At 49.5% G+C, this 11,022-nt stretch overlaps 2 protein-coding genes across 14 annotated transcripts in view; one reads left to right on the plus strand and one right to left on the minus strand.

Moving 5' to 3' along the window:
* Positions 1 to 1,379, plus strand: part of ZCCHC17 (zinc finger, CCHC domain containing 17) — a 77,723-nt gene extending 76,344 nt beyond the window's left edge. For all 11 annotated transcript variants that reach the window (XM_011974003.1, XM_011974006.1, XM_011974002.1 and 8 more), the window contains one exon: positions 474 to 1,379. In XM_011974003.1, coding sequence (XP_011829393.1) covers positions 474 to 635 — 162 coding nt within the window. In that variant the 3' untranslated portion in view covers positions 636 to 1,379. The remainder of the gene's footprint in view (positions 1 to 473) is intronic.
* A 531-nt stretch (positions 1,380 to 1,910) lies between these two features.
* FABP3 (fatty acid binding protein 3, muscle and heart) lies at positions 1,911 to 9,594 on the minus strand. Of its 3 annotated transcripts, none has more exons than XM_011973999.1 (4): positions 9,244 to 9,594; positions 5,751 to 5,920; positions 3,779 to 3,880; positions 1,911 to 2,378 (listed from the first exon to the last, which is right to left on the minus strand). In XM_011973999.1, coding segments are annotated over exons 1-4 (327 nt in total). In that variant the 5' UTR covers positions 9,245 to 9,594; the 3' UTR covers positions 1,911 to 2,324. The 3 variants fall into 3 exon arrangements, with proteins under 3 accessions (XP_011829389.1, XP_011829387.1, XP_011829386.1); XM_011973997.1 differs by having other exon boundaries at positions 5,751 to 5,923; positions 9,248 to 9,514; XM_011973996.1 differs by having other exon boundaries at positions 5,751 to 5,956; positions 9,248 to 9,371.
* Positions 9,595 to 11,022: the final 1,428 nt, after the last annotated feature.

Below are 11,022 nucleotides of genomic sequence, written 5' to 3' on the forward strand. Positions count from 1 at the left end.
GGAGGCCAAGGTGGGCAGATTGCTTGAGTTTAGGAGTTTGAGGCCAGCCTGGGCAACATAGAGAAACCCCATCTCCATAAAAATTAGCAGGTTGTGGTGATGCACACCTGTGGTCCCTCCCAGCTACTTGGGAGGCTGAGGTGGGAGGATTGCTTGAGCCCAAGAGATTGAGGTTGCAGTGAGCTGTGATTGTGCCACTGCACTGCACTCCAGCCTGGGCAACAGAGCGAGACTGTCTAAAAGAAAATCAAGTGGTCCCCTATTGATTATGTGCTATAATTTTTCCTTTTTTAGAGATGAGATCTCACTATGTTAGCCAAGTTGATCTTGAACTCCTGGCCTCAAGCATTCCTCCCACCTCGGCCTCCCAAAGTGCTAGGATTGCAGGTGTGAGCCATTGCACCTAATTATGTGCTATGATTGTTTAAAGCAAATATACACTACAATGTTGATTTTTAAAATTTTCTTTTCAGGAGAAGAAGAAAAAGAAACATAGAGATAGGAAGTCATCTGACTCTGACAGCTCAGACTCTGAGAGTGATACAGGCAAGAGGGCAAGGCACACATCAAAAGACAGCAAGGCAGCAAAGAAGAAGAAAAAGAAGAAGAAGCACAAGAAGAAGCACAAGGAGTGAGAGCAGAAAGAGTGTAGGGGGTGGTTGAGAGTAAGGAACCAGGAGCCTTGTTCCTTGAGACTCCTGGAAAGACTCAATAGTGAGAATATAGCCTCCCACCCCATTAACTTTGCTTCCATGGGAGATGGCTTCCCCTCATGCAACAGGCAGGTTTGGGAGTTAGAGGTCAAAAGCAGCTGCCTGAATGAGTTGTTGTTTCCTTGTCACTCCTGGTCCCTTTGCAAGTGAACCCTGCAGCTCACCCATTCATTTGCCCAACTTCTTCATTCAGCAGGAGGTCCTATTACCCTCTCCAGCTGCCACTGCCAGAGCTGGATTCCTGTAAAGGAGTCCAGGCTAGAGCCACAGAGACTGTTGTGGAGGTGAGTTCGACTGTAGTTAGAGAAGAGTGATTGGACCCTTCCTATTGGTCTGTCCTGGGCCGATTGGTGGGTGATCTCTCCTGCATCCAACATGGGAGCAGAGAGAGACTGGCAGCAGGAGGGGGAACATGGTGAGAAGTGGTGCTCACTTTTCCCATTCCTCCTAACATAGTTCTATGCTAGAAGTGGCACCCAGCGGCCATAGCTAGAAAAGTCTGCAGTGTGACTTAACTTGTGTATTGCATTCCAGCAGATGACTGAACCAGACAGCGAAGCCAAGATCATTGTTCTACTTTGTATTTACTACTGTGTGAATCAGTTGATTCTACTTCAGGTCCTTGCTTAAATTCCTGTCACTAAATGGAAATGTGTTTGGTTTTAAGCTTACCGAAAGTTATTTTTCCTATAATCCTTCTTCCTGGGTAACTTACAGACTTAAAGTCACTGAGCCTGCATTAGCTGACAAAAACATTTAATATGTTACCTTAGACCTTGGAGAGATGCCCAGCAGAGGTACAGAGCCAAAGGCACTAGCAGATCACAGCCTTCTTGGGAGATCACTTATAAGCCCTCCCTTTTGTAATGATCAGATGCCCTCTTCCCTCAGAGTTGATTAGAGAAGCAGTAAGAATTTGTAGTCATGAGTACTAGCCTGGTGCAGAGGTCAGCATTCCTCTTGGCCAGTGGTCATTTTCTCCCACCACCATGGTACAAGCCTGGGTTCTGTGCCCTGAAACTGAATTCTGGAAAGGGAGAGACTACAGCGTTTCACAGAGAACAGCCAGACCCAGGAGCTTTCAGTGTAGGATGGGCCTGAAGTGACAGTTCAGTAGCCAAACCTGGGGAAGCCCCATCACTGACTGAACTAGGTCATTTGACCATGTTGAGGGGGGGCAGTGTAAAGGCAAAGTGTAGGTACAGCTGTTTTATTATTGAATGTGTAAGGTGATCAGCTGATTAACAGGCTCCAAGATTGTCCATTTCAGTCTCCCATCCAGTGCTTCTTCCTGAGTAACCTTCAGGCAGTTATTTCTGCCCACTGTCTGACACACAGGATAAACCAAGACTCTCAGAGTTACGTTACCAAAGGCAAAAAGGCAACCAGGTGGTCTTGGCTCTGCTTTATTGACCTCAGAGCACCCTGTGAGTGCAGTTAAAAAAAAAAAACACACACATACACAATGGGAACTGGATCCCGGCCAGTGGCACCTGACCTCAGAAGAATTCGTGGATTTGTACAAAATGCAGAGGAAGAAATGAGGCAATGTGGTGCTGAGTCGAGGGGCAGCCGATTGGCAGAGTAGTAGTCAGCAACAGTGCAGTCAGGTCATGCCTCTTTCTCATAAGTGCGAGTGCAAACTGCAGTGCCGTGGGTGAGTGTCTGGAAGGAAAGACAGAGTGAGATGGGGGGTGGAGCCAGGAAGGCCATTGCCAGCATTCTACCCTCCCTTCCTCCTGATAATTGTCACTTGAGTACCTACTATGTGCCGGTTGTACGTGTGTGTGTGTGTGTGTGTGTATGTGTGTAAATTTTTTTTCTGATAATGTACAGCAAATCCTTAAGACAGGCATTGTAATTGTTATTTTAGAGACTTGGAAAAAACGAGCCTTTAGAGAGGAAGTAATTTGGTCAAGATCCTGAGTGTTTCTCCTTCCCTTATACCATTTGGCTTCCTTCATCCTTAGTGTCTAAGATGGTGCCTGGCTTATAGTCGACAAATAGGAAAAATATCCAGAGACTCAGGAAAGGACCGTATTTGGCTACCAACTCCAATCCTTCCCTAACTTAGAGTAGTGCCAGGGCCAGAGCCCTGTACCTCCCACTGTCCAGTCTGGCATCATAGAGCCAGACCCATGGCCTCACCATAGTTCAGTTGCCCCCTGAGAATTTGGTCCTGCATATCACATCCCCACCAAAACCAGGCACCTCATTCCAAACTTCAAGGGGACCCCTGTCCCACGTGAGTGCAAGAATGCAGTTAAGAGGTTATGCTGACCCAAGAAGGTGTGCAGTGAAGATGCCTAGGTGAAAAACCTGAGGCCCTGCAGTTAGGCAGAATCTACAGTTGGCTGTTCTCCCCGGGTCTGGGGGGAGTTCAGTCAAGGCTTGAACAGATCTGCCAGCCTGGCTGTGGTACTTCCTACCCAGGCAGTAGTGAAGTAGTTGCAGTAGGCCAGACATAGAAAGCATGAAAATGGGGTAGGACTAGAATGGGGAAGAAAGGACTGTACTGTCATTCAGTTTCCCCACCAGTCACGAGCCTGTCCCTGCAAGTGACAATGCAGTCCTAGGGAGGAGAGGAAAGGGAATGCTGAGATAGGCAATGGGAGCCCCTCCTAGAGGGCCTGGGATCAAGTTTGGCCCTGTTTTCTACTTCTTCCTGAGGCGAGTCAAGGTAGAAACACAGGAAGAGCAAACAAAGGACATGGAGCACGTGCTGTGTTCCTCAATCAGTGATACTTTGTGCTGTGCATATACTGTCTCTTACAGGCTTCCAGCAGCCCTACAAGGTTGGTATTATATCCATTTTACAGTTGCACTTGGAGAAGGTGATTTGCCCACAGTCATGTAGCCTATAAGGTAAGATTTGAGTCCCAGCCAGTGTGAGTCCAAAACCACTACACAGAAAATTCCCACCTTATACCACCCTGACCCTGCAACCACTCTCTTGTCCCAGCTTTTATGGCTCTCAGGGGAGGACTTGGCTTTTTAGAACAGGCTTGGCTGAAAGAGCAGTAGTAATAACCAATCAGATATGGCTCCAAAGTTGCCCATCTTACCAGTATGAGTTTTCCATCAATTAGCTCCCGCACAAGTGTCGTCTCTTGCCCGTCCCATTTCTGCAGGTGAATGAGTTTCCCTCCATCCAGTGTCACAATGGACTGTGGAAAGAGAGTATAGGCCTGAGCTGTGATCTTAGTCAGGATTGAGGGGCAGGGTGGGGTCTGGACACTGGGGCCCCAGAGGACACAGCCTTTGACCCAAACTAGTGATGGTGTGAGGATGAGAGCTCAGGCAATCCACCTCCCAGCTAACCCCGCAGGACATCTAGTTCACCTCCAGCCTCTGCTCCACTACTGCCTTGCTAGGGAAGAGGCCTTCAGATACTAGGCAAGGAGGGAGAGGCAGGCAGTATGGTGGAGCCAGAGAGCCTGGCTCTGAGAGGCACCACAAGCCTTCAAGATAGACAGTTATCTGTACTCTAGGTGACGCCAGCAGCCTAGTCCCCTCAGATACAGGTGGGATTTACTAGTCTACCCCTGGGAAAGACTGACTGAGGAGGAGGAATAGTCCTGAGAATCTTTTTCCAGCCTTGTGGTTAGTCTACATAATGTCTAAAAGACCCTTAGCAATAGGAAGTATTGGATAATTAGACTTCCTGGCCTGTATTCCTACACCTTTTCTTGGTCCATATCATGTAATCTCTTTAGCTGACAAGAGGGCAGCAACCACAGAGTCCTGTGACTGGATGCCCTTGAAGTGTTCCTTAGCTCTGGGTGCTGCCATACATACATCAGCTGGTTCTCATTTGGCAGCTCTTCCAGGTCTCTCTTTCCTAGGAGTTTGGGGGCCACAAGGCCAGGCTAAGGGATCCTGATGAGCAAGGTGGTTCAGTAGGAGAATCTGAGAAGGTTCTGTGTATTGTTTGGGTGATAAGGAGTATGGGGCCTGTCTCTTAGTGTGCTCTTTTTTTATCCTTACCTTACTCCTTGTTCTCATTCCCCTAGGTTTTTTTTTTTTTGCCTACTCAGAGTAGATATTTTTGCCCTAGGCATTCCAGAGGGCTATTGTGTTTAATTGGGGTTCTTGCCCCTTGAGAAAGTAGGCAAGTCCAAGGAGGCAGGGGCATGTGGTGGGGCAGCCACCTTTATCCCAAGTAGACTGCCATCTTTGGGCACCATCCCCAGCTGTGCTTTCTGGGGACAGCTATGAGGAAGAGGAAATAGCTGATGGGGCTGAATGATAGTGTCATGATAGAACACTGCTATAGGGACACCCTATAGAGATCAAAGCCCCTAAGTTCTCTCACTCCCGTGCCTGGCCTGGAAGGCTGAGGCAAGCTGCCAAGACAGTCACTGCAGGGTGACAGAACCCTGGGAGAGGGGGCTAAGGTTTGGTGGAAAGACACTGCAAACACATTCATGACAAGGTGAATGCCCTACCATGGAACATAGCTCTTCCTGCCTGTCCGCTGGCAACATCGGAAATAGTTTGTCAGGGTCATTGGCCATGTCTGAGAATTAGAAGTTGAAGCAGCATCTGAGTAGGTGGCTTCTTGTTCCTGGCTGCCTTTTTTGCTGCTGGAGGCCACAATGACCTCACTCAGTGGAGGGCCCTGACTTCTGGGCATCATTCCTAAAGCACTTCAGGTCACAGCCATGGCCACATAACTCCGCCATCTATGGAAGGGGAAAGAAACCTAGAGCTACTGCATACCTTGCACAGGGTCACCCAGCTGGAGCTGGAGTAGATACTGAGGTCAGAAGAACATCCTGGCTCTGTGCTGCCCATTCTGAGGCAGACAATAGATGAATCCCAAGAAGGGAGGGAAGAAAACAAGAGGACAGAACTGACATGTATTTAGCAGCAGTGGCATTCCAGCACTACACAGGCTTTATGAACCTTGTTTCATTTAAATTCCCCATGATAGTCTGCCCCTCAGGGTGCAATACCAGGGAGCCAAGACTACCAGCCTATTCTCTTTTAGAGTCTCAGCACTCTTCATTCCCAACCCCTGTTTCCCTGACTTACCTTGACCTTCCTGTCATCTGCTGTTGTCTCATCAAACTCCACCCCCAGCTTGAAGTTGATCTCTGTGTTCTTGAAGGTGCTGTGTGTTTTTAGGGTGAGAATGTCCCCATTCTTTTCGATGATCGTGGTAGGCTTGGTCATGTTGGCCACCTGCCTGGTAGCAAAACCCACTCCTGAGGGTAGGGGGAAGATTGTGAGTATATGAGCTCGGGTAGAGAAGCAGTGTACGAGAAACTCAATGCATAACTCTCAGGCCTGGGTATGGGGAAGTGGAGGACTGTATCTTTCAAAGCCTTTGCATGGGAATTTTAAAATTCAGTCTTGCCCTTCGTTCTGTTTGGTGAACACAGATTACTGATCCCATTAGACAGATGAGATACTTAAGGAACAGCGGTGCCATAGCAAGTCAGTGGCAGAGCTGGGATTAGAATAAGTTACTATTGGGCTGAGCGTGGTGGCTCACGCCTGTAATCACAACACTTTGGGAAGCCAAGGCAGGTGAATCACATGAGGCCAGGAGTTCAAGACCAGTCTGGCCAATATGGTGAAACCCTGTCTCTACTGAAAATGCAAAAAATTAGCCAGATGTGGTGGTATGTGCCTGTAATTCCAGCTACTCAGGAGGTTGAGGCTGAGAACTGCGTGAACCTAGGAGGTGGAGGTTGCAGTGAGTCGAGATTGTGCCACTGCACTCCAGCCTGGCCGACAGAGTGAGACTCCATCTCAAAAAAAAAAAAAAAAAGTACTATGAACTTTTTGTGTAGTAAGAACTGTACATGTTATCTCATTTAGTTCTTCCTGTTCCTCTGAAGACTATTTCCACGTTACAGATGCAAAAAGAGAGGTAAAGCCCAGGGTCACAAATCTGATATTGAAGCCCAGAATTGTCTGACTCCAGAGCTTGCTTAAGTGCTCAGCTATACTACCTCCCAAGGCTAGAGCATAAGGCTGAGGAAAGAAGAGAAACGTAGACTTTCCCTTCCAAAGCCTTAGGCATAAGAGTTTTCCAACTTTGGAAGTTTTTATCCTGAAACTAAGAAGCGTTAGTGCTCTTGTCCCTTATATATGGCAACCCATAATTTTCAAAGCCTGTTACCTATGATCTAGGAGTTAGGTACAAAGGAAGTATTTGTACTATTGTACAGATTGAGGAGGAGCCTAAAGCGGTAGCAACAATGAGTTAGACTCAAACCCGTCTCCTGACTTCCTGTCTAAGGTTCTACGGAGACTCTCTTCCTGACCCAAGCATGGCTTCCTTGGGTACTGGGCAAAGTCCTAAGTGCCCTGCAAGCAAGTAAAGAACAAAGAACTAATCATGACTGCCCCCTCTCCCCACAGCAGTTTACGCTGAGCTGTCCTCCAAGGCAGAGGTGAGGCAGGAGGCAGCCCAGTGTAGTGAAGTGGTGTGTGTAAAGTCTCCAAATGTACCTGGCTACATAGTGCTTGCTGGAAGCTAGGTACTCTGCACATGCCCTACATGGGTTTTACTTAATGCTTGTAACAGCCCAGAAGCGTAGATTATCCCCAATTTACAATGAAGAGAGTGAAGTGTCTTGTCTAAATTCAAACAGAATAAACTGACATAGATTTGAAACTAGGCTCCAAAACTGTTGACTATTTTCACTGGGCGACTCTGCCCAGCACATACTCAATCCAGGCCACCAGTTGTGCCTGTGGTCACTGGTACTAGACGGGACCTCTTTGCCCCTTGAGAGCCCTAGGTCTATAGCAGGAGGGGCAGGGGCTGCCTCTGCCATTATGCTATCAGCCCACCTTTGTTTGGCCAATGAGGAACTTGGCCTTGCCCCTTGGTATCAGGATGAGTCAGGCCAATCACACTCCCCTGCATAGAGCAGGACCTTGTCACGGCACTGGGAGCTCTGTTCACTTAGGACCTACCCAGAGGTATGGAGTGTTTGAAAAGGAAACCACTGCGGTATGAGTGAGGGTCTGAACCAAGAGAAACTAAGAATATTGAGCTGACAGAATTTAGGAGACTCAGGGAGATCTGGGTTCTACTTAGAAATGAAGCCAGCACTATTTACTGAGAGCTGAGGAGGGTATTTTCCCAGGCTTTCCATTCCTACGATAAGAATGCAGGCTGCCTTAACATAAGCTTCTGAAAGGTAACAGGACTTCAGGGAGACCAGCCTGCCTACCCAACTTGAGGCAGAATAAGAGAACAAGAATGGTAAAGTTGTTGCAGCTCAGTTCAAGGACTCAGCTCTGGCCCAGCTTTAGAAGGAGGAACTAAATCTGGTCATTCCAACTTCCCAGTAGCTGCTGGGCTGTGTTCGTGGGGGTTGGGGGGTGGTCCTCTAAGAATGACTGCCTACCTGGAATTACTGGGCATAGCGCCCAGGATAGGGTAGGGGCTGTTGAGAGCTTTGACCTCTCCATCTAAGCCCAAAGCAATAGAAGAAGGGCTGAGGTCAATAATTAGCTAAGCAGTTCCTACTTTTCCCACTCCCAGGGCCTGTAGGGTAGTAGGAAGAGCTCTGAGTTACAGATCTAGAAACCTTAGGTTTTCATATTGGCTCTGCTGTGGAATTGTTATACATTTCTACTCTCCTGGTTTCAGTTTCCCTGCTGAACTAGATAGTATGGGAATCTCCAAATTCCTCACCTGTAAGATTCTTTGAATCCTTCTTATTCTCCATCCCAACACCACAGCAGTTTTCCACATCCTCCTAAACCAGTGACCCTCCCTCCCAGGTCTTGACCTTGCTCTGGGACCCTCTACTGCACATCAGAAGTCCAATGGCTTTCTCTGCCTACCCCTTGCACAGGTGGGTGAGCTTTGGGTTGCAGGAAAGGCCCAGCTGATGATGGGCCTCTTGACCCACCCTACCCCAAGGCTCGCAGACCGTGATTAAGGCCTGGTTACATAGACTGCAGGACAAGGTCAGACTGGCTGGTGAGAAAAGAGGGCATTCTTCTACAAGAATTCTTTCCCCTAATCCAACATGGAGAGATGGGGATTGCTGCTTACTGCAGGTTCCTGTCTTATGTCCTTCTCATATCTGATTCACTGATCCACGGTTTTTTCCCCACTAATCTTTTTCCTCCTAGGTATTTCCTACTTGTTTAAGGTCATAGTACACTCCCTAGCTGCCCCATTCCCTTTCTGGGTTCAGTCTCCTCCAATTTCTAAACTACCCATGCCCGTGTTCTTTTTCTCCCCTGGCTAGACTCCTCTTCCTGTGATCAGTGTTCTTTTTCCAAACCCTCCTCCTTCCTCCAATTCATATATCCCTCTTCCTGGAAAGAGCCTCCCACACAGCTGCCTCCTTCCTCCCCCTCCCTACCGTGGTCTCTAACCAGATTTGGACCACCAAAGCCCCCTCCCTACAGTCCCTATCTGCCCTAGCCCAGGCTGCCATCTCCGCGCTCCCCTATTCCCCAGTCTTAACCAGGAGTGATGCAGCAGGAGTGCTGCATGGGGCTAGGCACGCTACCAGCCCAAGCCAGCATCCTGAGCCCCGCGGCTTGCTCACCGATTGACTTCATGTAGTCATCGAAATTCTTGCTGTCCACTAGCTTCCAGGTGCCCAAGAAAGCGTCCACCATAGTGATGCTGGGCTAGGCTGAGAAAAGCTACAAGAGAGCAGGCATGCAAGGGCTCCGACGGCGGCTCCCTGGCCGGGCTGCCGCTTTAAATAGCCCTCGCATCACATGAGGAGACGTGGCCCACGCCCCCAGCTCCCGAAATAGGAAGCCCCAGGCTAGGGCTCACCCAGGAGGGGCTGGTCCGCCCATCCCCCAACCCACCGAGGTGGGTGGGGACCAGCCAGTGGCGCCCTGCTTGCCTGCGTCAGCGCCAGTGCCTGGCCCCCGAGTCCCTACGCTGGTCTGGCAGGACCTTCACCCTTTCCTGGCCTCTAGGCACTCTGGAATCTGAGAAGGCAGCAGCGGGCACCAGCCCGAGAGCTAGGGCGCATGGCATGGATATCTTCCGTCCCCCAGTCCCTCTTTGAGCTTGGGTTCAGAGCAGAGATGAGACTAGAAAAGGAAAACGCCCTTGGGCTGGTGCCCATGCCGAGAAAAGCTCTGGTTGACTTCTGGCACAGGCATCTCTCCTCGTTTTACAAGTGAGGAGCCCGAGGCTGAGAGGGGAACTGACAAGGTCTCAAGAAATAGGAGGGGGTGAATGGGGCTCAGATTGCAAGCTTGGTCTAGCGGGCTTCAGAGCTCGCGCTCTCCCTTCACTCTCACTGCCCGGTGGCGGAGACAATCACCAGGGGCTCGGTCTGCGGCTGAGCTGACCTTGTCCTCCGCCTGTTTTGAGCAAAAGCCTGACCCTTCGCGCCCCGCCCGCCTCACACGTGCTTGCCCCTCCCTGCGGAATGTCTCCTACTAGCCCTCCTCCCTCCCCACCCTACCCCACACCACCATCCAACTCCCCACCCGCCCCTGCAAGTGCTCCGGGCTTTTCCGGTTTCTTCTCACAGCTCCGAGCTTTAGCTCAGGTCGTTCCCAGTTCCCCTCCTTCAGAAATTCTGCCAATTCGGTCAGCTCTTCAGGGCCCGCGGCTGCCTTCCCCACCTGCCGCCCTTTCTTTGACCTGTGCACACTAGCAAGCCGCCTGCACTTTTGGGTAATTTGCTGCCTCCTTTTGAGAGCCTGCTGTGCGTGGTTTGTCACTGTATAGTTTACTAAGCACTTTCAGTAAAAATAAGACCCGCCTTGTATTGCTCTTTATTGCATGCTGAGGGCTTTAGGTGTATTATTTCATTGAACTTTTTATTTTATTATTATTTTTTAGAGACAAGGTCTCTCGCTGTGTCTCCTAGGCTGGAGTGCTGTGACGCCATCATAGGTCACTGCAGCCTCAAACTCCTGGGCTCAAGGGATCCTCCCACCTTAGCCTCCCCAGTAGCTGGGACTATAGGCACACGCCACCACACCTGGCCTCATTGAACTTTTAAAGCAAAATCCATGATGTAGGTGTTATTGTGTTATTTTCTCTTTTTAAAAAGATGAACATGTTGAAACTCTGAGGAGCTCACTCATTAATTCAGCAGTTAATAAAGCACCTACTTTGTGTCAGGCCCTGCTTTGGAGAGAGACAACAGGGAACAAGACACACACCTCTGGGCAGCCAGACACAAAACTAGTGTGGTGGTTCTAAAGGGAATCCTGTCCTGTCCTGACCTGGGGGCCCAATGTAGGCTTCTCGGAGGAAGTGAGGAATAAATGAGTTTCTGAGGGATGGCAGGAGGCTCTGCACATCAAGGAGTAGTGCCGAACTGAATTTCAGCCAGCAGCAGCC

This window comes from Mandrillus leucophaeus, unplaced genomic scaffold (genome assembly GCF_000951045.1).
Source record: "Mandrillus leucophaeus isolate KB7577 unplaced genomic scaffold, Mleu.le_1.0 Scaffold141, whole genome shotgun sequence".
Lineage (NCBI taxonomy): Eukaryota > Metazoa > Chordata > Mammalia > Primates > Cercopithecidae > Mandrillus > Mandrillus leucophaeus.